Source organism: Rhinolophus sinicus, linkage group LG01, assembly GCF_036562045.2.
Source record: "Rhinolophus sinicus isolate RSC01 linkage group LG01, ASM3656204v1, whole genome shotgun sequence".
Lineage (NCBI taxonomy): Eukaryota > Metazoa > Chordata > Mammalia > Chiroptera > Rhinolophidae > Rhinolophus > Rhinolophus sinicus.
Window position 1 is genome coordinate 93,547,834 of NC_133751.1, and position 27,923 is coordinate 93,575,756.

Consider the following 27,923-nt stretch of genomic DNA (forward strand, 5'->3'; position numbering starts at 1 on the left):
TCCTTTTCTTAAAATTTTCTGTGGTTTAGTTTTCTCCATCTTTATTCCTCTGGTATCTACCCTGATACCCTGAACATTCATTCATGGGCCACTCTTGAAAGGTGACTGATGACAGGTGGTCCTTATAAGTAAGAGTGGAGACAATTCCAAGCTCTATGACATTATTGCCTTTGTACATTTAAGATTGTTTTTTAAGCAGAGGCTAATGTATTGGTACTTGTAATAAATGTTTATTATTTTATAAATAGAGATAGTCTATGAAAATTTCTGAGGCAATTTATTTAACGAGCCTTTTTCTTCCTTTCTATCTTTAATATGAACTTGTCCATTTGAAGTATTCTCAAAGGTTTAAGAAGTAGAGCACAACATACCAAATATAATTTCTTATCAATTAAATGATCTCTAATTACATCATAAATAGAATTATCATCAATAGAATATCTTTATCTCAGTCATTGTCGATTTTTTTCAAAAACCACCATGAGGGTGATGATTTTATTTTATTTCATTTCACTTCATTTTCCTTTATTTTATTTTATTTTCCTATGCTTAATTTCATTTTACCAAGCTATTAAGGAAATAATGCCAGTGTGACCTGAACTTTATCTCCCAAGCTGTCAGTTTATTGAATAAAAGGCTGTGGTTTAAATTCAGGACAATCTACTCTCTGACCCCCATCAATATTCTTTCAATCTCTTTCTCAGAAATTGATTAGGTCAGTTGGGCAACACTTTTTTTTTTCTTACATCATCTTTTATCATGGTAGCTTGACACTCCATTTATTAATGGACATAAGTTTGTTATAAAATCTTATAACAAGATATTTCAAGTATGGTAGATACATTTATTTAAAATGACTAGTTTTATTGCAATAAGCAATTCTACATTCCTTATAGTTTTCATATTAAAAAGGTAAGACAGTGCAGTTTTTTAATAGGATGAGAATTTATATGTATGTTTCTAGAATCAGGAATCTTCAACTCTCATTGATTCCATATGTATAAAAGTTTGAAATTATAAATGTTTTTTTATCTATTTTTAAAGACTACCTATTGCTCTTATATTTGCTTTTATAGTGAATTACCTGAGGACATTGTTACGCTCCTTTTCAATGCAACTTTATAACTTTTAACAATTGATTTTTTTTTCAATATTGACAAATGATTGTTACAGTTTCACAATGACAAACCAAACCAACTTGATTTTTTTAGTAAATTGATATAATGCCAGCATTTTTTATAGTATGTCAAAATATCTATGATGTACAAAACCATGTGTTGAGAACATAATTTGTTTTTGAGAACATAATTTGAGAACATAAAAAGTATGTTTTGAGAACATAATTTGATATAGGCAGTTTTGTTCAGGACTTTATCTACAGTTATACACTAGCCTAGAATATACATTTTGGTTGGAGTATATGGACCCAAACAAGCTTTATTCTGAACTGCATGATAATCTACAAGATATTAATTCTTTTTTCTCTTAGAAAATAGACTGCTATTCAGAGAGACAGCATAAATTTCTGTCTTGTGACTTTTTATATTTAAGTGACTTTTATTTTTAGCTATCTATTGATAACTTCTCACTGTCAATAGAAGAGGAACTTAATGATTATTCTGCATTTTCTTTGTTAATATTAATTGTATATTTTCCTTTTAATATAAGAATAAGATGATATTAAATGTTAAAAAAAAAAGCCTATAAAACTAATAAAACTAAGTTTCAATGCTTTTAAAGAAGCTACAGAACTGTAATGTTACCTATTTTTCTTGATCTCAGATTAGGTTCACATAGTTATTCCTTCTATCAAAATTCTACACACACATAAGAAGAAAGAAAAAGGAGAGAGGGAGGAAGGGAGGGAAAAAAGGGAAGAAGGAGGGGATGGAGGGAGAGAAGGAGGGAAAGAAGGAGAGGAGGAAGTAAGCCATAGGGAGGGAACAGAAGAGGAGGAGAGGGATTTGCAAGGGAGTGGGGGATGGGAGGAAGATTCCGGAAAGAGCTCTCAAAAGTTTAATCTAATCCTAATGCCACAGAGACAATTTCTTTCATGATAATACATGTGTGCCTTTCAAAACTAATTGGCTGATTGTGCAGCTACACTGAAAAACAGTTTGGCAATTTCTTAAAAAAGTAAATGCCAATTATATGCCTCAGCAATTGGTCTTCTGGACATTTATCCCAGAGAAATAAAAACTATGTTTACATTAACATCTATACACAAATGTTTATAATGGCTTTATTCTTAATAGGCAAAACCTGGAAGTGACCAAGATATACATGAACAGGTCAACGACTAAAGAAAAGTATAGGGTAGCCACACCATGGAATACTAGACAGCAATTTAAAAGGAATAAGCTCTTGAAACACAGGGCAACCTGGATGAAGCTTTAGAGAATTAAACGCTGATTGAAAAAAGTCATTCTCAAAAAGTTACATATTATATGACTTCAATTACAGAATGTTCTCAAAATGATAAAATTATGTATGTGGAGTAGTGGTTGCCAGTGGATAAGGAGTGGGTAGGCAGGAGGAAAGTGGGTGTGGCTAAGAAAAGAGCAACAGGAAGGACCCTGCTTTTTTATCTTGTCTATATCAATGTAAACATCCTGTTTGTGACATTGCATTGATATAGTTTGTCAGGATGTTACCGCTGGAGGAAACTAGGTAAAAAGTGCAATCGATACTCCTACATTATTTCTGAAAAATGCATGTGAATATACAAATCATTTCAAAATAAAAAGTTTAATTTAAAATTATCTAACAAACAAAAATTTAGAGGCTTCAAGCTTCTCAGTTCATACCAGCAAAGGCAGTAGACCTTCAGATTTTACAGTGGGATTCAGGATGACTTTTGTTATGATTTACTAGTCTGCTGGGTACAGTATTTTTGCAAGAAGACTATATCATTTAACTCAGTGACATAGTAAATTAAGTACACATGTGATTGATGGAAAGTATGACAATATCTTTGTTCTCTGTGAAATACAATATGTTGTTATCATTTTTATAATGGTCAATTACCTCCACGTGTAAGTACTTTGGCACATTTTTCATTTTGTGTGTTTTCTCATTCACTATAATATTTTATACCTACTTGTCTTTGCCAGAATTACGTACAGTTAAAGAGACTATTCCCTCCTTGCCAGGAGCTACCAAATTTATAGTAATTAGAAATTCGATAACCAATGCAAGATTTATGTTTACTGGCAGGTTTTGTTACCAACTATTAGGCTATCAGGTAATTTTTATAATCACATTTAATCATTGAAATATCCATTCGTAACATAAAATTTTAATGTTAATAAGTATCCACCACAAATCTAAGAATAAAGTTACATATTCTTAGATGTTTGCTTTATTTACATTAATTTACTACTAATGCAAGAATGCCCATACACTTGTTAAATATGAATTGTAAATCTTAGGGTTACTTCTGACTCCCCTTATTATGGTTTTAAGATTTATGTTGAAGCCTTAGGATATTTTAAAATGCCAAATATTGCAGCTTGCAGAGATTTTCCTCTAGTTGTTTTTCCTTTTCTTCATCAGCAAGTTAAAGCATTTATTCATGATTTCTGTAATACTTTCTTAAAATTCATGTGTAGTTACCATAATTCTGGCAATATGTAAAACTCAGCAGATTTTCATTCCATAGCTATATTCTTCAGTTCCTTTTCCCATTTTGCAGGACAATGTGTTCCTTTTCTTTTCTTTTCTTAGTTTCAGGTGTACAGAGCAACGTAATAGTTAGACATTTACACCCCTCACAAAGTGATAACCCTCCCCCCACAATCTACTACCCCTCTGATGTCAGAAAATGTGTTTCTTTAAAAATTCTGGCCTCTATTAAAAATGGTCACAAAAGCCCAATGAAAAGATTATTAGTTACTGTATTAAGTTTTCCATCTATTTCCCATATATGTGCTAGCCAAAAGTATCTACATAGGAATTGCATCACTGGAAACCAAAATCTTATATTTGCTGGCCACCTAGGCTGTCTCCACTCTAAATGGGTGGAAAGTTCTAAGAACGAATCTTGAAAAGGTTACATGAGAGGAATATTGCAGAGGCCACTGAATCTACAAATGAGCATATTTCCACATGTATAAATAAATGTATTAGTAATTATAAAACAGGGACAACAGAAAGAGGAAATTAATTAGAGCTATAGCTTCAAAATTGAATGTGACTCTGCAGTAGAGTTTCTGAAAAGCATTTATACTTACGAGGCCACATTATTTAATGAATGAGATCATAATTTATCACTTCTTTCTTCTGAGCCAAGCAGATAATCTCACCAACTAGAAAGTAACTAGTCACTTGACTCCCAACAAGAAGGAAAGTCTACCGAGGACTGCCTCCTACAGTGTTTTAAACTGTTGACCATTGGTAATGAATGGACTTGTTCATGAGCCAAGACCATTGGTGCCTAGAAAATATTTTTCCATAATAAACTCTCCCCACTATCCCTTGAATATGAATAATGATATAAACAGCCTAATGTCTTTTATGGTATTTGGGGTTATTTGGGGTGTTTATTGTTCCGACCCGCTCAGTCCCTTTGCATGCATACACATATGCACATTCCTTTAAAATAACTACTTTGATTGTCTTAGGTTTCAAGAATTTCCATTAATTTACAATAAGAATGTCTCTTTTGGAACAACATTAGTAAGTGAAACATCATCTCACTATAAAATTACTTGTGAGAATAAAGGCTGGCAGAGTTTCCCATTAAAAAGCACAAATGCAGATCAGAATATTCTAATGCTGGAATGGTGCTGCATGAAAAATACAAAGATAAGTCAGAACCAGCAAAGTAAAACAGAGAGAAAATAACACGTAGTATATATGTTATTATAGTGTATGTAATTATAATCGATAGTATATATGTAATTGTATATATATATATACACATATATATGTAATATGTGTGTGTAATTGATTACACTCAGTGACAAACAGCAAGGAAAGGGACTGCTGTTTGAAAATGCAGCTTGACATTATAAAATGGAACAGTTGAATGGCTGTGAGCTACATAAACTGAAACAATAGAGGAAGAATGAAGTGCAGGCTGATCTGATCAGCAGTGCCCTCCTTCTGTACTACCATCCCTACTTTCTCCCTGAATTTGCTTCAGGGAAACCACTTGGGCCACAACCATCACTACAAATAAGCTTCTTCTAAGGAGAAGTGGGGGAGGGGTGCAAGGAAACTATCACATGAGAGTCAAAAGGAATAAAAAAAAGTAACCACTGTTGCCACTCTCACACTGAGAGGAAATCAATGGAGGTGGATGAATTGGAGGTAAGCTTCCACAGCTCTCTCTGGGCCTCGATTGGACACAGCTAATCTCTGTGACCTTTGGGAAAGCTGAAGGCATAAAATGACCCCAATAATCAACAGCACCATTAGAATGAAGAGCGCAAAACCGTGACTGTGGTTAGAAAGAGCACACAATGATGAGACTATGGAGGAAATTTGTCGCTTTAGCAGTTGAGTGAATGTAGCCTCAGAGATGCTCATAGTGGTTGCAGATGGATGACAACGGACTCACAGGACACCTTGGGGACCGCGGGGTGGGGACGAACTGGCAGTTACCATGTGACCTGGGGCCCAACTTGCAGATGCTTCAGACTTTCCAGGCCTTCCTCCAGGGTACCAAGCAGTGTCTGTGCCGCTACAGGAGGGAGGTTGAAACAGCTCCAGGGCAGGGAAGCACGGAGGGGGAGTGGAGGTAGGAGTGGGGCCCGCGGAGGGTGTTTCCCCTAAGAGTGAAAAAAATGTGTAATTTCAATATCAAGTGTTGGTTTTCCTCAAGATATAAAATTGAATGAATTCAACCTTGTTAGCTCAAAGCAACCAGGCAATAGGGCGAACTAAAGTCTGCAATTCAATGAGCACACCATCTGATGAAATGTTGTCTACCTGAAAATACTTCCTGAACGATTTACGGGGGTGTTCTGTGTAAACGGGTGCTCAGGAAATACACTGAGAAGACGTGATAAAATATGGCTAGACAAAAAGGAAATTTTAAAATCCAGTTTTCTCTTGAATTTTAACTGACCCGTTATTCATTTTTTCTCCTATATAAACTCCAAGTTGGCACATAAAATAAAAATACGATGCATGTTTTCTCATTTGAAGAGGCAAATACATAGGTTTTCGTTCCATTAAAAATTATTAAATGATCCCATAAAATTGATTTCTAATTTGAATTAATTATAATAACAGCAAACAATTACTGATTTCTTATTAGATGTCCAGAGCTAAAGTAAGATCCTTACAAATATTTGCATATTTAATCCTCATGATACTCCCATACAATAGATACTATTATTTCACATTTTTAAATGAAGAAAGTGAGACACAAACAGGATAAAATAACTTGGTGAAGGTCACATAGTTAGCTAGTGGCTCCTAAGCTTTCTACTGTATTGTTTATCGAAATAAATCATAATATATAGTTAGTTGTAGTGATTCCAAAATGCTAAGTAAATTATTTGATATTTTGACTAAATTTAATAAATTATGTGGATTTTACTTGAATGTCATATTAACTAACAGCAATGATTGAAAGTGTTCTTTATTAACACACTTAGGAGAAGTGGTAATAAATTTACACATTCAATGATGAGAAAACAGCACGGATTAAAGGATAAGATCTGAGTTTTTTATTCAGAATGTCAATGTGATCATCATACCACCAAACCAGATTTCTCCCTCTGCAAAAGAGGAATGGTCCTATTTCTTCTTGATCCCCAACATGATTTTAATTCTATGGAAGTAACATTCATCCAGGTATTATTATCTGCCATTTCTGCCCCATACAATGCAAGATGTATCTGTTCGTACAACTAGGGCAGCTGGGAGCACCACCTGTTAACTAACTTCAAGACCATTTAATTAGCCTATGTTGAAGTTACCTTATGCTTTGACTGGAAGGGAGTGCAACAGTAGCAGATGCTAAGCACAATAAAAGAAAAGCTGTTGAATACCAGGGCAGAGTGGGAGGAGAGAATAACAAAAAAGTCAACAGACGGAAAGAGGCAGAAATACTAGTAAAATGGACCGGAAATTAACTCCCACAGATGAAGTTCAAGGGTGCAAATCTCTGCAGATTAAATTCCGTCCCACAAAGGTATCTGTCACATCAGATGTTACTGAGGATTTGATTTGAACATTTTGAATAAATGCACAATTCAACTGGACAATTGGCTTAGTTTCTAATTATATAAAAGAATAGTCATCACTTATTATTTTCATGAAAACCCCCGTGACTTTCTTAGACCAAACATTCAGGCATCAAAGAAAAAAACATGTCATGATGAAGTATGATTTTCCCAATTACTTTAAGAGCTCCAGTTTGTCAGTGTTTCCATGAGAAGGGATCGGGAAACAAATGGTTTTAAAATTATAAGCATTTCTCCATCAATGCAGACGGCACTTTATCTTGTTTTGTCAAATTAAGTTGAATTTAAATGAGCTCAAAGCTTCCTCTGTGACATTTGTATTCTTCAGATTCACAGGCTTATCCATGATTGTATTTACCTTCCTAACATTCAGTAGTGTATTTTATGTTTAGAACAGTTATATAATATATGTATATAGCTTTATCTTTGATGTTTTTGCTTAAATATGTGTTAATTCTCTATTATTTCATCAGATTTCACCAGCCTGGTATAACTGGATATATACCAAATTAGCTCAAACAAAATTGTACTTGAGAGTTTTCATGTAATTATTGTTTCATTTTTCTTCAGAATTGTAACATTTTGCAAATTCAAAATGAGAATGTGGCATTGGCAAACCAAATATTAATTCCTAATTTGTATTACATCACTTCAGTTGCAAGAGCAGCCTCTCAGAAAAATGCATTCCATTCATTCAAATCAAGTTATATTTATTTTTATATCTATATGTAAAATTACTCAAATTAGAGAGAATTCATAGAACCAAGATGCAGTCCACCTATCTGGCAATATTTAAATACCATCCTTGTTTATTCATATTACAATTTCTTTCAGTTTTCAGAATTATCAAAATGTATTACATTTTCCTTCATATTCAGTTTGTCACATGTATATATACAGAAGGTGCCAAAAATGTATACGTATTTTAAGAAAGGAAAAAACTGTGTGAAAATTGTAATACTCAATATATACTGATAACAAAAGATGAATACACGTCACATTTCACTTCTGCAATTACAAGAGGTTCTCAGAGTGGTTACCATCAGCATAATTTCAATACAGTTTTTTCGTTTCTTAAAACGCGTATATATATATATATATATATATATATATATATATATATATATATATACCAAATATATATATATATTTGCGTGGGCAGTGGGAGAGGAAGAAAGATATTCCATCAGCAATAGTCATTGTACTTGAGAGTTTTCCAATGACAATAATGTAATTATTGTCATTTCCGAAAATGTAGTTTTGAATTACATTTATAGAGATTATAATTTTAGATAGATAAGTATATAACAAAGTCCTAAATAAGGAAATAATTGATTCATTATTTAAGAAAAGTTACCTTCATCTTGAACTCTTGACTCCAGCAAAACTATGCCTCAGTGTTTCATTCAATCATTCAGCAAAACTGTTGATTACCTACTCTGTTCTTGGCACTTTGCTAAGGTTAAGCATGTTAAGATGGGTAGGACATGACCTTGTTTTAAATCCCCTTAAGCTTGTACCAAAAGGTAAATCTTTGTTGTTGAAGAATAATTTAAAAAGTAATTACCAAAAAAAGAATCTGAATGTAATATCTTATTATTATATATTATCTTGATGTTAGTCAGGAAGTCAGTCCCCAAATCTGCATATTTAAAAATATGTGGGTGAAGCCTTATTTTAATAATAAATCCCAATATTCATAATATTTTATTGTGCATTTCTTGCTTAAACACAACCACTTTCTTAATTTGTTTATTTTATCTCATGTATAAAAGGAGACAGTGAAGAAGCACTGGTGATATGCTTACTAGCACTAAGAAATAAATTTGAGAAATTATCCAGTCTTATTGTTCAGTGACTGGAACAGAATTACTATCTGGTGTCCTATTGCTTATATACTATTGAAATTCCATCCAGGTCCTAGAATTAGACTGATGAGTAAAGAGAAGCCATGGGGTATAGTCAAAAAAATAGGTGCTTTGGAGTCAGAAATCACTTGGAATCCAATTCCAATACACTATTTACTAGCTTCATGACAGAGGCCAGAGAAATTATCTGAATAAAGTGATGTGTTTTATATTAAAAAAAATAAAGCATTATGAAAATATTACTTGTGATTATAATCAGTACAGTTTTTAATTCTCTTTTTTCACATTTGGTTCATTCAGTTATCTAATCACCTAAACCAGAAAATGAGAAAAAGCACTATCATACATTTTGAGATCCTTATATAATATCTACTTTTTCTATTTAATACAATCCTGGCATCTCAGGTCATAGGTTATTACAATTACTATTCTATTATGGAGACTATTTTAGTTTGGACGGACACCAAATCACTCTGAATTTGTTTTTTCTCTTCTCAATAGTGTTGGATAATAAAGTCTTCAAATTTAAAAATAACCATCTACTCACTAAAAATAACATTTGAATACATATTTTACATAAATTTTAGTATTTTAGTTTATTTTATCTAAGCACTTTCTAACAATCGTTATCCACATGGATCAGTATAATTATGATTTTTGATCTTTAAAAGAAACATAAGGAAGCAACCTTGATTTTCCTTAAAATAACAAAATTGGAGATGACCATAATACAAAGTTTTCTGTTTATTGTATTGCTGCTTTAAAAAAATAGATTTCATTCCACAATTTTAGCACAATTTTAGAACTTGTTACATATTATACTTAATGTTTCTATAGCATATCAATTGCTGAAAAGTTATTCAGTCTTCATTGTAATGAATTGTTTTATTTCCTTCATTCTCTGGATTTTGTAAAGTAGTTACTACCTTAAAACACCTACTGATTTTTTTTTTTCTTTTTTCCTTCTCCATCTCCATGACATAGTTCTTATTTTTCCCCTTATTCCCAATTCAAAAGAATGGCACACACAATTACCTTCCACAATTATTTTAACCATACATGATTAAAACAGAAGTTTGAATTTAACTTTAATTTGATCATGTAGAATTATGACACAAATTTAAAGCTTCATAAACATAGTTTGTGTACTTAGTTTTGTAATTCATTGCCTACGTTTCTAATTAAATGTTCTCAGGACTCCATTTAAAGTACCCATTTCCTGCATTCCTCTTGATTAGTAGGAAAGAATCAATGAGCATTGATCCAATTTGTAGAACACACTTCTTATATTGATAGTAGTTTATATTCATTTGCTTTTCCCTAATCTTTTATTAATGATCATCTTCAAAATATCAATTAATGCCAAAACCCTGCACAGAGATAATGCAAATCTATTTTTAAAAAAATACTGTCTTGACACTTTACTAGGTCAAAATGTAACTTATTATTTTTAACATATATTTATATAACTGAATATGACCTAAAGGAAGAATAAAGATGAAACCTAATGTTTTGAGCTGTGAATTTCAAGCCCAATTAAAAATGAACAAATAAAACTGAATTCAAACAACAGAATTTTTTCTCTTACGCCTCTACTTTTCTACAATGTAACACTGCCTGCTATAGTATGATGAACCATTTAGAGAAATATGGGTTGCATGGTAGTGCAAACATAAGTCTTCATGCTACAAAAACAATAGTAGTGGTTTTAATCATTTCACCCGTGGAAAGAAACGTTACTGCATGCGTTTCTGCTGTTCATTATAGAGAGAGTTTAAGACCATTCAGTCTTCATCCACCATCTTTTAAACTTTTTTGAATGTTCTTCATAATAGATTATAATTATTAATATTATTCCACATTTGCTTTACTTCTTCTGTCAATATACCTTTCTGAACATTTGAAAGTAAGTTAAAGAAAATTCACCCCTTAATTATTTTACATATGTATCCTAAGGATGTTTTTGTGTGTGTGTGTGTTTGTTTTGTTTTGTTTTTATGTAAACTTTAATTGAGTATTACATCTTGACTGAATCCAGGACAAGCACTGTTAGCAAGAATGCTTCATAGGTGATACTGTATATTGTGTCACACAATTATCTTCCCACTCTTAGTTGTCCATTATTGGTGATGCTGAGTTTGATTACTGAGTTCAAGCAGTGACTGCCCAATCTATCTATTGTAAAAGTACATTTTCCTCTTTGTAGTTAGCAAATAAGTTCAGGGATGATACTCTGTCCCTGGGAAATATACTGTCCCCTATGATTTTTCACCTAATAGATTTAATATCCATGGATGATGCTTGTCGAAATGAATTATTTTATCAGAGATTGCAATATAATGATTCTTCTAATTCAAAATTTCATTGAGTCTTGGCATAGGTGTTGGGGAAATCTCAGTAAAATTATTGTTATACAGATTAACAAATGTCAAACTTACCACTTAATTTACCATTAAAGAAAGTTGTGTCACCTTTAATGAATTATTATATTTAAGGATAAAGTTTCCTGAAAGAGAAAATTTCCATTGCAAAGGAAGCTATAGGTCTTTATTCCTTTTTGTCATTGTTGTTGCTTTTATTAAATCTGTGAAAGACTGTTATAAGATGGCCCACTATATACATTATGTAAATAATATGTATAATATATGGTTATCTATAATATTATTATTATATTATTATCTTACATACTATAGATTTAAGTTTGGAATAGAAGCTCCTCCAAAAAACTAAAAAGAAAACCATGTAGCAAAATCTACTGTAAACAATAAGACTATAGTCCAGATTTCAGTTTTAACCCCAAATACTAACATTTACTGAATTGTAAAATATGAAAAATATAATACAGTGATTGCTTTCTTAACATAGATTAGGGAATATAGGAAAGGAGAAGGTTGAAAGAGAAGATGATGAGATCATTGTTTCCTGAGAGAAAGTGTAAGGTTTCTTGGAATCCACATGAAGTTGAACAAGCAGTGGAGGTTGTTGGTAGAACGTCTAATTAAAAAATGTGGCATCATTTTATAAAAAATAGTTGAAGCCATGAATCTCAATGAAGAGATCTATAGAGAGTATATTGAACAAGAAAAGGAAGAGGCCTGGAGTCCTATGAAACATAAGCATTTAAAGAGTAGTGGGAAGGAAAAGGTTTTCATAGGTGCGGTGTTAGTTCTGTGTGGCCCCACTGATTAGCATTTGGATTAAAAAAAAAAAAAGCTTTTTGAAAAAACCTAACATAAAAGAGAGGGCAATTATAAAATTGGAATTTGTTGCCTTAAAAAGCAGCGAAGGCCAAATGGCCACTGAATTCAGAGGAATCTATAGATCTTCATGAAGGTTATTGTGAGAGTCCAGTCGACATTTTTCTAAACTTGAATATCTATGATTTAATGATTCAAGATTTTATTTTATAAAAAAAGGTTTATATGCTTATATGAATAGAGAGTGCAATAGCATTTGGTTCATTTATACCAAGTTTTTTTTGTATGTGTTGTTTTCTGATACAAATGCAATTTTTGTATTTTCAAATTGTTTCAGATTGGGAGCCTATCATGTAAGTGAGATTTGCATCCTTGGTTACCATCTGGTCATTCATTTATTTATTATTTTCAAGGAAAACATGTATATATTTAAGCCTGGACAATGTTGCAGGTCCAGTGTAGTAAGGTGGTAGATGTACAAATGTGAGGCCGAGTCCCTGACCCTTGGGAATTCACAGTCTAATGGGGGCAACAGACCCATAGCAACGAGCAACCTTAGTACCAGTGCATTTCTAGGTGGGATGGTGGCTTTTGTCACCTGCAGACCCATGTACTTCAATTCAGTTCTGGTTGGCCCTAAAAACAGACTTGGAGCATGAGAAGACCTCCTTCAGACACTGTAAGCACTAAATAAGCTCTCGCCTCATTATTTTCTATTCCTTGGCTTGCATAATCAATACTATTTAACAAAAATTTTAAATAAATATATTTTAGACTCTGAATTAGTCTTCCAGCTTGCATGTACCCAGTCAAGTGATTATTTCCTGTTAGAATTATCTTTTGACAGGTAGGAGAGAAAAGGGAAAAAAAAGAATGAAGTTAGTAAAAATGGGACCTTTTGTTTCCTGTAGGTCTAGTATGTGCTGTACAGATACGGTAAGATTCATTGATTAAGGCAAAGTCTATTCTTTCCTGAGACTAAGAAGGGGCCAAACGGGTGATGGGTGGAAACAGAAAAGCATATTTAGAAATTGCTTAGAATGTCAGACATAAGTGAAAAATCGACTTGAAACAGATTTGGTATGTCATTTCAAATGATAATGAATTTCATTTCCTCATCTCCATTGCTTTTGTAATCATGTCCTCATTCTCAGGGAGAGTTCAGTAACAAAGAGTACACTGCCTTCTCTCAAAGTCTTAAGATGTTGTGTAGAGAGATTGATTTAATTCATGTTGTGGATTTCAATGGATTTTTATTGTATTTTTATAGAGTGATTAGAAATATGTGTAATCCACATTAAATAAACCATTCCACCATAAATTAAAAGTAATTTTTCCTTTGAAAAGTTACATTTGTTTCTAAGAATAATTAGTGCAAAATTAAAGTGACCGTAAACACATTGTATCTTTAAAAACAAGATTCTGGGTAAACAGGGAAGGTCCCCTTAAAAGCCTTTTTAATACATTTGAACCAATACCGTCTGTGCATCTTCCTACATCAGCCTCTTTCACTTGGTGAGTCTGCGTGAGCAAGGTTACTTATTTTGTGGCAGAACACTGCTAATACTGCCTCAGAATATACAGAAATGTCTGTTTCCCTTTCTTTTATTGATGTGATTAAAACTCTGACCTAAACAATTTGTGCATACAAATAAGTGAAGAGGTTGGAGGGGTTAGAAAATGGACGCTTTCGTTGCTATACCGGTTCCAGAGTTGATTTTAAGGACAAAATAACAGTCACGTCTGGAAAGGCAAAGATGAATTGAGCAATAATGAGCATTTCCCCCCTTTAGTCTGCACAAATCTGAACGCTTTTTTCTTCTTCTTTATTTTAGCCACATCAGGTTAATAGCATGACACACGTGGGAAGGAGGGAAGGCAGGGAGATAAAGTGAATAAATATGCTATATACAAAAAGCCACAAAGCAGAGTCATGTTAGATATTTTATCCTCTTCAAAAATTTCTAAGTCATCCGTAAGTCATTTCTAAAAACAATTTGAATAGCTGTGTCTAAGACAAAATGTGTCAACCTAGCTAAAAACAAAACCAAAAACGATCTAGCAGTGACACAAAATTAATGACCCCTGTGATGTTTCTGAAGGGGCATTACCTGCATGCACTCACTGCCTCATTCAAAGGTGACATATTTTCCTCCTCGAGTAAACAGCTGTGCTCCTTCACTGCTCAGGCCGAGCAATCCTCAGTCGATGCTGTGTACGTTGGTAAAAAGCCTGCAGAACACCACAACTTGAATGACCTATGACTCTATGATACTCGATTTAGGAGGTACTCACTTGGGTTTTGTTGTGCCTGTGTCTGCTTGTCAGTAATGGAGCTGGAGACTGCTCATATTTATCTAACACACAGAGATAGGACACGTAGAGTGATGGAGCACAAGTGAAATGACTGGCAGTGTCGCTGGGCTTCTCTCTACATGTGTGCACGGCAGCTCAGCCTCTGGATGTTGAAACCTGAGTGTCAATGTGCTTAGCCTCACGTCTAAAATTCTGCAGAGGAACATGAACGCGCATTTGAAAAAAAACAGTTATTTTACTCAAGAAAAATCCGAGTAGATGAATGAGCATGGTCATCTGGGTGATCCTCATGTAGAATCGTACGCAATTTGGAATGTTTTTAAATATTCAAGCCAAAGTGTGCAAAGTTGCATCTTGTTTTACACATGCATTCTTTTGAGTAAATTTATCTCAGTCCTTCAAGATGACAAATGTTGCCTTCTGAAAGAGGTGATGTTGTACCACTCTCCACTGTTGCTCAGAAAAAGTATGACATTTTTATCATCCACCCTCTTATTTGACAAGACCCTATTTTTCCCCACAGCCTCCCTCCCCCCACCCCCAACCCATATGAGGTATAGTCCCTTGAGTCTGTAATTGGCAGGAGATGAAGCGATGATGGGGAGTGATCACAGTCAATAGCTTTGATTAACAATAAGGTGGAAAATTAGCAATGCTAGCATTCAGCCATCCTGCCCTCTCCCTCCCCATATGCTCCCTCAGTCCGTGCTGGCGGCCTCACAGAGGGCAGTCAGAGCCCTTCGCCAGCTTTGAAGTGCAGCAAAGGTGCAGACAGAGCAGAGAATTAGGGAAATTAAGGAGCAGAAGTAGAAACTGTAAGCCACGATGCTGAGACCCTCACACAGCTTAGTGTGCTGCAGGAGGGACGAGGAGAAAGTGTGCTGTGTGTTGTCCTTGTGTGTTTTTCTGTCACATGTGGATTTACTTGTGTCTGGACATGCTGTGATCGAAATGGCAACAACTGTTACTACTATGACCCCATCAGCAGCTCTGGTGTTGTTTTCGACAGACCCTGAAGACCTAGAGAGGGGCAAGGACAACGGGACGCCAATCCCCACCTCTGATAACGATGACAATTCGCTGGGCTATACAGGTAGAGTGTTTCCCAAATACTAACGGCACATTCCTCATAAAATACCTCCACTTCCATCAATCATCAACCACCTGTGTAAAATTATCTAACCATCCCTGCTGCCAGCTAACAATCCAATAACTTCTTGTCCTCATTTTCCAGACTTCATTCTTCAGCTAGGATGTCATTTTGCTAAAGTAAACACTTTGGGGAAAAGAAATTTGACATAAAAACTGCATGCACCCTTGATGTCTGTTTTTAATGTTAATGAATGCTTATCAGCCTCCAACTTTGATATTGCCAATATGTTTAGACGGATAATATTTTCTTAGAGATTTAACATTTGACTAAATTGCTATAAAAAATAAATAAAAGACAACTGATTGGGTTTTTTAATTATCTGTATGGTTTTTGGTTATACTTGTAATCTTATGAACAAGAAGCAAACTTTTAAAAAGAGTGATGCAAATCATAATTACCAACTTATATCTCAGGATTGTGTTTACATGACTTCTTACCTCATCCACAAACTACTTCTCAAATAAATGCATGTATACACCAACATAAAAGTAACAAATTAGCTGAATGTGTTGGAAATAATTCATATTATAAATGTCCAATAACGATCACCCTGGAAATAGGTAAATGGAGAATTTGTAAGTATAGTTATAAATAAAATTGCATAAGTTACACATCTAACTAGGATATAATTTGACTAAAACTTTAGATAAATGCAAAGAAGAAAATGCATCACTTATAATCGATTGGATCAGAAAATGAAGTGATAATGATCTTGTAGTAATAGCAGCTATTTATTATTTTCAGTAGTTCTTATTAGCACAGTTCTCCATAAAATTTGATAGGTTGTGGGCTGTGGAGGTTGTTGGGGTTGGGGGTGGTAATTTGAATTAGAGATAATGGAGAACTCTTCAGTATCATTACAATCTTACAGACGACTGTGTTAAAAAGAGAAGAATCCAATAGACACATTTTACTTTGCTATAAAATAATAAACTAGTACTTTACTTTAGAAGCATCTTCACTATCTTAGATATAATTGTCTCCAATATTATCCCTCATTTATATAATTCTGGATTTTAAACCCTTGGAATAAGTACTAAAATTAATAACACCTTTATAAGCAACTTTCATATTTGTTCTATTTATTTTAGTCTTATAGACATCTCATTCTCATTTTCTCCTATCTTTCAACGTAAGAACTGAGATTAAAGGACCAACTAATCAAAGGCCATGGATGGTGAGATTGTCAGGGAACTGGTATGATACTTTTCCTGAAACTTAGGTAGAACCAGAGTTGTAAATGTCACTTCTTAATACCGTAAATACCAAGGAAGTCCATGAAAGGAGGAATCCAAGATCGCGTTCTTTCTCATGGCTGTCTTCATTCGCCCATGTATCCTGCTTCTATTTCCTTGTGCTCACAGTCTAAACAACTGCATTGTTTAGATGCACTAATAGGGCTTGCTCTTTGTCTTTTATGGATTTCCTGAAAATTACGTATAAACAATGCATGAATCACATTGGAGAGTTGAATTAAGAGAACTTTAATAACAATGCATTTAAAACTAAATGTAGCTTTTTTTTTTTTTTTTCTTTTTCATTCCTATTTATTTTTCTCCCTCTGGTTAATTAGCAGGCAGATTTCTACTATTAAAGACACATTAGATGAATTACTACAAGGGAGTAAACATAAAATTATCTTTATATTGTATAAGGAAACTAAAGCAGCACATTTAATGTAAAGTGACTGGAAAACAATCTTAGGAACAATCTTGTTCCTGAGACTGTAACCACTTAAAACACCCTAGTACCAAAGGAAGTTTATTCTATATATTTTGTTTCAATAAATTCTCGATTATTCAGGAACCTCTTATCTATTATATGAATTTAACATGCTATTTGTGTCTCTTTCATCTGCACATTAACCATTTCTTTCCTCATTAAAAACTCCTTTGGAAGTGACAAGAAAATTAAATAGAGAAAATGTTTAATGTCTGCTTGATAACAATTATAAAGAAAGATCTCAGTTGTCCTTGAAATTGAGGTAATTGTACCAAGTATTTCTTGAAACTACAGATTTCTCTTTTGTGTGTGTGCATGTGTGTGAATTTGCTTTACTGTGATCACATGTAATTGAGTTGATAAAATCTTTATATTATATATAAGGTAATTCAGTTCAGAGGGAAGTGAGATGGCCTGTCTGCTCAGGAACATTTTTACATATTTCATGTAAGTTGTCTACAGTTAAGTATGTCTAGAGTTTGATAACTCTGGATATAGCAGAAAGAACATTGTTAGAAATAAAATATAAATATTAAGCACATTTGGGAATATAAAAAGCGGTTGTCAAATAAGTCATTGATACGGGTTAGTTGCCATATAAATGTTTATGAATGTTAAGTAAATGTATCAAGTATTTTTTGCAGGGTCTATATTTTTTGCACACTGTCTCAACATGACTGCAAATTGTATACACTGGATGTTTATTTTTTAGCACGTGTTGCGGGACTACATGGAGATTATCTGTGAGACTTTTCTTCCTTCCCCTAATATTCATATATAGATGAATATATATACATACATATTCATATATTTTATGTATATACACATTTCTATATATGAATATATAAACATATAGGAATATATATATATATATATATATATATATATATATATATATTATATGTATACACACACACACGCACATACATGTAAATCTTCCCGTAGGAATCTATACAATTCTGGAAAACATATTTTGGGAAATATGAAATGGTCCCAAAAGAAGATCACCAGTCCACTAAAATTCACATTCACACACCCCAATACTCCCTTTTTTGACCACTACAAAGAGTATAATTTCCACTGCAAGCTAATTTGTCACTACAACATCTGTTCTGCTCCTCAGACCATTTGGGACCATCACTCTCAAATTGACACATCCAACTAAAATTCATGGATCTCATATCATACACATGAATTTATTTTTTATTCATGATCTAGTCAACAGGTAATAATCTCTTATTAATAGTACTTGCAGCTTAAATGATACACTCTACTAATCTAAGTTGTATAAGAGATTTAATTGAGAGTCCCAGGAAAAAAATGTAATATAGAGTTCAGGGTAGAGGCATATTTGCTCCTTACCATCTGCAGATACAATATTACAAAGCTATGTAAAGTTTGAAAACATTTTGGTCTTATTCTTACTAATCGATAAATACAGAGAAATTTTCTATGGTGGCATTGTGGTGTGTTATTAAAGTGGACTTGTGAGTTATTTATAGAGAGATGGCCTATTTCCTGTTTAACCAAGCATGTCATAAATCTTTGAGATTATTTAACTGTTCAAAGTACGTACTGTTGCCTTGTTGCAATAACAACTAAGATGAGGTTTTTAAATCAGTACTTTGTGGAGTTAGACACACATCCCAAACAGGTGTATGTAATAATCAATGTTGTTTGGTTTTAAAGGAGCTTTTGAAAACAGCACATTGTTTACTGACTTCTAGAACCTCATATGGAGTTTTACAAATATGAAAAAATTAAGTAATATGTCTAAGAACATTTAAATGTTTGAAAGATACACATAATCCATAAACCGCTTAAGACAGCAGTGACACAAAATTTAAAGAGAAGTTTGTTGATACATAAAAATTCAAGGAATAAGTGGGAGCTAATGACAACCTCATAACATTCTTAATCTGTTTTTAGAAAACAGCAGTTATTAATTTGAAAATAAATTAACTTTATTTGTTTTTCTGAGTACCAAAAAACTCTATAAATTTGATTTGTAATGTCTAAAATATATCCTTTGTCCCCATTTCTATAAGATAGTATCTCCCATCTTCATAGGTCTGTTTTAAGGATTAGTCTCCTGTTTACAACAGCATATTGGAAGAAAGCTAAATGCAAATTAAAAAATCTTTAAAAACAAACAACTATCAGAGTTATACTAGTGTCAATTCAAGTAAAAAATCTAGCCATGGAATGCCAGAAATTTCAGAGTAGTTTCAAACGGGGATAATCTACCCATCAATACTACCTCCAAGTAAAGTTTGAATATAATTTTGTCTAGAAGGAAACAAAATATATGCACTCTTATACAAAAATATCCTGGACAAATAGTATGTTTGTCCATAGGCACACAGATAGTAACACCCAAAACCATGTTTTGCCTCATGATTTGGAATCTCAACAAATAACCGTTAATCGATGATGACATTGATTCTTCTGTCACCCTGTATTCTTAATGGCATAGCTTCATAATTAAAATAAAACAGAAACTCCGTGTGGCATATGCATTTAAAAAAAATTATGTATCAATACTAATAACTAGCATTCATTATCACTTTATGTATGCAATGCTGTTTTCTAAATATTTTACATGCAGTAACTCATTTAATTCTCATAACAACTGACTCAGAAGGTGCTATTATTAATAATTGAAGCAGTATCTAATATCTGCTTCAATATTATAAACAAGAAGCAGTCTAAAATTAATTATGCATGTTCAACCTCACAGAGTCTTTAATTTAAATGAAGTTGTGGTGATAAGCTACATTGGATAATGTAGTTAAAAATTAAATAGGTTAGTTATGCTTGTTCTACACAACAGCACACTTCCAGTCACCATTATTTTAGGTCTGCTAATTCTCATCCAACACTTATGATCACAATAACTAATGTACATATTTTTTAAAAATCAAATAGGACAGAAGCGTTAAACAAAAACAGGCAGGTCCCTGCTCCACCTCCCTATTCTTGAACCCACTTCCCTTAAATAACTTCTTTCTTACTCTTTTATGTGCTTCTTCTGGTAATTTCCTCTATAATTTAAATGAAATGCATCCACATATAATTTTAATGCTTCTTTTTTTCCTAATATGTCTTAATTTGTCCATTTTAAACATTATCTAGTACATCTTTTTCCACATATTTCACGATCACATTCTTAGTAAATTAACAGTCAGAGTTTACTTTGATCTAACTAAGCAAGTCGTTCCTATGTGGGTCTACTAGAGAGCCAAGTAGAATACTATAATAACATTTCCTTCTTTGTACAAGATTGTTCATTTTCTGGAATTAATAATTGCAGTTTTCAGCTTTCTAAATGCTTAATCATATCTAATGTTTGATCCATCTGAGATTTTTCCAGACATCTCTCTCATAAAACTCTCCATGGTTTTATCCAAAACTGAATGGTTTCTCACTAGACTTATGACTTTTTTCTGTCACTTGTTTGTGTTAGATCTCCTATTTCTTACATCTCACTTTATTCTCCTTCCTAGATTATCCTCTTCTTAACGGAAGCCTTCTCTCCAGAAAACACATCGTAATAGAACTTTAAAAACATCAAAAACCAAAGAAGAGTTACTATGATGTGTTTTGTGGTGGCTTGTCCATTTTTGCTTCTTGTTTGTTTTCCTTGATTATGCTGGGTACTAGGTGGGCCCTTTCAAATTGGAGAATCATTTCTGTTATGGAATTTTTTTTTTTTTAATAATGCTTCATCTTTGTTTTCTGTGCTCTCCTCCGGAATTGCCATTAGTCAGAAATAGGATCTCTTAAATTGATCCATTAGGTCTCATATTTTCTAATTCTTTGTCATTTTCTTTCCAACTTTCTGGGAAACATCGTTGATATCTATTGTCTACCAGTGCTTTTAGAACATTTTTGTTTTTTTTATCATAAATTGAATTTCTGAACTCTTTTTTTTCTGCTGATATTCAAGGAGTTCCCATAACTCAAAATTTCAAGCCAATTTTTCTGACGTTAGCCAACTGCTTTTTCTATCATGCATCTGCAGCTCTCAATACATAGATAAAGTATTAGAAATCCACACAAAATTCATTGGATTACAGGTGAGGAATCTGAGACCCTTAACGCTATCATGAGTTAACCAAGATAGTACAGATATTTAGCAGTCAGGACTTATCTAGAATCAAATCTTTTAAATCCATTTTTAGTTAGTTTTTTAACTTTAAATATTTCGCAGAATTGTTAGGAAATTTGAGAAAATGTAGGAAAATAAACTGCAGAACAAAGTAAAATTAGCACTACACTTTAGTGGTGACATATATGTTTTAATACTTTATATTTAGCTCTAGAAAATAAGACACTAATTTACAAGCTTATATAAAATATCTCTTCTACTCTCCGTGAAATATCTGGCTGATTATTTATTCATTTACTTAAACAAAATGTACATACTGAATGCCTACTTAACGAAAAGTATGGTACTAGGTACATGGGGTATAAGATATAACTCTATTAAGATCAATACTATGTATGGCTTCTCTTTGGATCATCAGAAATGGTGGTCCCTCATTAACTTGCTCTTTGCCAGCTTGTGCATCATTAATTTGTGCTTAATAACAAATTAATAAACATTTCTTAAAATGACAAACTATTTCTACTTCTACAGATTTATATTGGGAATAAAATCATAACCTCACGTCAGTTTAACCAATTGGGTTCATCTTTAATAGTTAAGGGAAAGAGATACATATTTTTTCAGAGTTATAAAGCTATACAATTTGTGACTTGTTTTGAGTGACTTCAGGTATTAGACAATTCTGCCAGTTTTTTGGAAAATATAAAAGGAACCATATGAGACAGAAGACTGAGATCATGGGTTAAATCTATTTGTAGTACTCCAAAAGTCTTTCTCCTTGAGTTGAGAGGAAAAGGGGAAAAAAGCTTTCATTTTCATAATAATTGATAATATGGAGCAGACAAACCTAGCTCTATCTTCCTAAAATATAAGGGATATGGGACATGGAAGCTTTATCTGGGTTTGAGCATTAAAAAGTAAGTTAAAATACATCTGATAAGAGATTACTATCCAAAATCTATAAAACAACTCATACAACTCAACATCAAAACATTAAACAGTCCAATTAACCGATACGCAGAGGACCTGAATAGATACTTCTCCAAAGAGGGCATACAGATGGCGGGTAGACATATGAAAAGATATTCAACATCACTAATCATTAGAAAACTGCACATTAAAACTACATGAGATATCACCTTACACCTGTCAGAATGGCCATCATCAATAAATCAACAAACAACAAGCGCTGGTGAGGATGTGAAGAAAAGAGAACCCTTGTGAATGGTTGGTGGGACTGCAAATTGGTGCAGCCAGTATGGAAAGCAGTATGGAGGTTTCTCAAAAATTGAAAATAGAACTGCTTTATTACCCAGCAATTCCACCCCTGGGTATTTATCCAAAGAAATCCAAAATGCTAATTCAAAAAGATATATGCACCCCTATGTTCACTGCAGCACTATTTACAATAGTCAAGATACGGAAAAAACCAAAATGCCCATCAATAGATGATTGGATAAAGAAGATGTGGTACATATATACAATAGAATATTACCCTGCCATTAAAAAAATGAAATCTTACCATTTGCAACAACATGGATGCACCTAGAGTGTGTTATGCTTACTGAAATAAGACAGACTGAGAAAAATAAATACCATATGATCTTACTTATATGTCAATCTAAAGAACAAAATAAACAAAACAGAAATAGACCTATAGATACAAAAAACAAACTGAGGGTTACTAGATGGGAGTGGGGTTAGGGGGCTGGGTGAAGGGATTAAGAAGTACAAATTGGCAGTTACAAAATAGTCATGGGATGTAAAATATAGTATGGGAAATATAATCAATAATATTTTAAAAACTATGTATAGTATCAGATGAATACTAAACATATCCGGGGAATCACTTTGTAAATTATATAAGTGTCTAATCACTACACTGTACACCTGTAACTAATATAAAATAATACTAAATGTCAACTACAATTAAAAAAAAGTTACAGGGATATACAATACAGCATAGGGAATAGAGTCAATAATTTTCTAATAATTATATACAATGTCAGATGGGGAATAGCCTTATTGGGGTTATTACTCTGTGGGGTATATAAATGTCTAATCACTATGTTGTTTTGTACACCTGAAACTAGTAAAACAATTTTAATAAAATATAAAAATAAGAAGGACAGAAAAAGTAAGTTAAAAAAAAAGTAAGTTGACTTCCTACAAAAATGAGATTCTATGAAAAAATTAGTTTTCAAAATTTAGTAAATTTTGTGTTGTTTTCACTTTATTAACACTAATTCTATTCCTAGAGTTTTTCCTGAACACTTTTTGGAGATTTAAATTATTCCCAAAAGGCATTGACTATTGCACTTAAAATTTGATAATATTTTCAGTGTGGAAAACTTTGCAGCTAAACATTTTGATCTTTTTAAAATAAATTTTTTTATTAGTTTCAGGTGTACAAAACAATGTAACAGTTAAACATTCATCGTTTATATCCCTCGCACAGTGATAACGCCCCTCCCCCCATCTACTAACCCTCTGACATGGCATACAGCCTTTACATTTCCACTGCCTCTATTCCTAATGCTATACTCCACTTCTTGTAAATATATATATATTTGTATATATATATATATATATATATATATATATATATATATATATAATTGTAGTTGAAATTCATTATTGTTCAGCTTCAACTTCAGGTGTACAGAGCAGTGATCAGGCATCTACATCATCCCGGAGGTGGTCTCCCTAATGAGACAAGTGTCCATTGGATACCCTACAAAATCTTTACAACATTGTTGATTACATTTCCCAAATTGACTTTCGTATCCCCATGGTAATCTTGTGGTTAGCCATTGTGATTTCTAATCCCCTTACCTTCCCCCTTATCCCCACCCTCCCTCCCATTTAGCCTCACCCCAGTCAAAATGGCTATCATCAATAAATCAACAAACAACAAGTGCTGGTGAGGCTCTGGAGAAAAGGGATCTCTCGTGTACTGTTGGTGGGATGCAGATTGGTGCAGCTACTATGGAAAACAGCATAGAGGTATTTCAAAAATCTGAAAATGGAACTATCTTATGACCTAGAAATCCCACTCCTAGGTATCTATCCGGAGAAATCCAAAACTCAAATTTAAAAAAATTTATGCACCCCTATGTTTATTGCAGCGCTATACACAATAGCCAAGACATGGAAACAACCCAAATGCCCATCGGTAGACAACTGGATTAAGAAACTGTGGTACATTTATACAATGGAGTATTACGCAGCCATAAAGAAGAATGAAATCTTACTATTTGCAACAATATGAATGGACCTAGAGAACATTAGGTTAAGTGAAATAAGTCAGAGAAAGACAAATACCATATGATCTCACTTGTATGAGGAATCTAAAGAAAAGAATAAATGAACCAATCAGAAACAATCTCAGAGACACAGAGGGAAAACTGAGCATTTTGATTTTCTAAGTGGGGGGAAGAAAGATAGTGCCTGAGTTTATATAAAATGACAAAACTTTAATTTTTATAGGAAAATTCTGTTTAATTTTATACTCTTCAATTGGAAGTTCAAATGGAGAGAATACTTATCATGAATAGTTTTTATTTCAATTTTGTAAAGGATGCTTTGAATTTTTCAAATGTATCCAAAGGTAACAAATTTTAAAGATGTATGGATCAGTAGACATACTCAGTAACGAAGTAGGTAGGCTTCTTTATGTATGCTGACATCCTTAAGAGAAAATAAAAGTTTTTAAAGAAATTTTAATAAAATTTTAAGAAATACTACATAATCCTTATAAAGCAACTCCCTAATTATCTGGCTAATTCAGTAAGAATCTTCATTTGCCCAACAATTTATGCACGACAATATTTTAGCTTCACTATTCTTCACAAAGGCTGCAGAGGCCTGCCTGGCTTCACTGGTGATTCCCTACAAACCCAGTAAGACATGTCTCAGGCTCAAAGGCTTATAAGCAGGACCTGCCAACAGCATGATGCTCAGCTTCCAGTGAGGAGCTGTTAGGGAGCCGTCACATGTAGTCTCATTCCTGCAGTATTTTAGATCCCTCTTGTGGGCCTATGCAAAGCATCTCCCACTTTTATTTTAGGTTCTCTGTCTCAGAGAGAGGAAATAATGTTTGGCAGTTCACTAACTTTATTGAACACTAAAATATAATTGACTAACCCTTTGTAATCTATTTTTTCGAGAAAATTTGAGGCAATGATCATTTTTTCTCCTTATGTTCATTTATATAGAAATTATTTTTCGCAACGTAGATATTAGTCCAACTTCAATTCTCTCTAAAAGTTAATACGTAGTGGAGGATTATGTAACCAGTGCCTAAACATTTGCTATAAAACTGTTTACTATTATTTTACATTGCTGCAAAGAAATTGTCGAATCAACTACAGGTTGGTACCACAGGTACAATTGGATATTACAGTAAGTTATACTGTGGTATCAAGCAAAAACAAAGCTTCTATGGCAACACAAGATAAGTGTTCCAAGGCAACACACAACCCTGAAAAAATCATGACTCATGAAGGCATTACATGATAAGGGGACTCTATTTAACATAGTCATTTAGGTTCCAGAGGGTAGCACATATGGCATCTTGACACAGGCTTCCATGATTACAGCAGCAATAAGAACAATCATGATTTGGTTAATCTGTATAAAAATTCTAAGTAGAAAGATTTAATTTCATTTTAATTTTTTGATGTTGTAAACATGCCTTTAAAAAGATGGATTATTGAATGTTTACGTCACCTGACTTGCAAAAAAAAAAAAAACTACAAAAAAATTAAATCATTAAATTGTGTACTTGTGTTCCCAAAAATAAATAAATAAATAATCATGAATTAGCTTTAAAAGCTTTTGCATGGAAATAACATCTGCTCTTTTATTTATCCAAAGAAAGTCACGGACATGCCTAACTCCAACATAGTAGGGAAGTGTAATCCTACCATGGCATTTGGAGGACAGACAACTAGAAATTCTTGGAGAATAACACTAGTCACTGCTAGACTAGCCATGCAAGAAACAAGAAATTCATCATTTGTTCAGAACATATGCCCCTTCCTTGATGAAAGACTTAATTTCATAAGGTACCCAAATGGTTCCATAACTTAATATGCAGTTTATCACTCCACTGTTATAGAAACCTGTAGTCAGTCCTTCCCTTCAATCCATTGCTGAAAAATAATTTCCTTGTTCAGAGGCCATGTTATGCATGATACCCTGACATAAACAAGGCAGACAGTACTTGCACGGACGGGGGGGTGGTCTGGCAGAAGCATAGTGGGAAGAAATAAAATGCATTTCCAGAATGTCTATTACAATAAGGATATATCACTTTCCCCCCCACCATGATGAAAGGAGTTCAATATAATTATCCTACCACCAACTTGATTGGATGGACCCCTCATGCTTTTGCATCATATTGATGGTTGAACATTATTCGGTGCTATGGGCTGCCTGGGCTCTTAGCAGTACTACTAGATCATTAAGCCCACACATAACTCCTTTCTACCTGGAGCCAACTGTGAAAGCTGTGGGATGGTGGAGGAAGATGATGAGTGACATCTAGGTCATAGGTCAACACTGCCACCTGTTTACTAAAAGCCTCCTATGTAACATATTCATTTGTAAGTATTCAACTAGGGCACTGATATCCTCAATTCTGAATTCATTTCATGCCTCTTTCTCAGATTTTCTTATCATGGATTCTTCAAAAGTCTCCCTTCTAATACCATACGCCCTGTCGAAATCCATCCAACACTTTAGCTACAATCTCTGAATCAATCTTGGTCTATACCCCAAATCATCTCTCTTTCCAGGTAAAGAAGACAACTAGTAGTACCATTCGAAGTTCTTCCCACAGTAAGGATTTACTTTCCCTGCTGTCCTGTATAACGTTCTTGTGTGGGCTATAATGGAACAGCAGCCCACTCCCAACCAACACCAGTATATCGTGCTAAATATATATCAGGCTTAGCTTTTGCCCTATGTTGATTGATTATGAGAAACAACTCAGGTGACCATATGTATGGATTGAGGGGGAGGGGGTGGCAGGGCAGCAGAAATAGGGCAGCAGGTCATGAACGGAAGCTATATGTACATGGAATATTTTTGTGCTTTCAGTATGTGCTTGAGCCTAATCTTGCTTTCTCTGTACCAATTCTGCTTGATGTCGGTATGCTGCTGTGCACACTAACTTTATGACTTAGAGGATCAAGCATCACACAGCTCTTAATGGTGGCATGATTTGGGGAAGAATTTAGGTGCCCTTGATCAGAAGTTCAATCACTCCTAAACCCAAGTTGCAAGATAGAAATTGGATTTCAAAAGGAGATTAATTTTTCCCCAAAGAGGCCATTGCTTTTCTATAAAGCC

At 33.5% G+C, this 27,923-nt stretch overlaps 1 protein-coding gene across 8 annotated transcripts in view; it reads left to right on the forward strand.

The window, feature by feature from the left end:
• Nucleotides 1-27,923, forward strand: part of ROBO1 (roundabout guidance receptor 1) — a 1,112,802-nt gene that overhangs the window by 585,863 nt on the left and 499,016 nt on the right. For 4 of the 8 annotated variants that reach the window (XM_074333350.1, XM_074333375.1, XM_074333354.1 and 1 more), the window contains exon 1: nucleotides 15,406-15,673. The exons of 1 other annotated variant lie outside the window; for it this stretch is intronic. In XM_074333350.1, the coding sequence (XP_074189451.1) occupies nucleotides 15,406-15,673 (268 nt within the window). Of the gene's footprint in view, nucleotides 1-15,405; nucleotides 15,674-27,923 lie in introns of those variants that run through there. 3 more of the 8 variants (XM_019750008.2, XM_074333367.1, XM_074333356.1) reach the window with 1 other exon arrangement.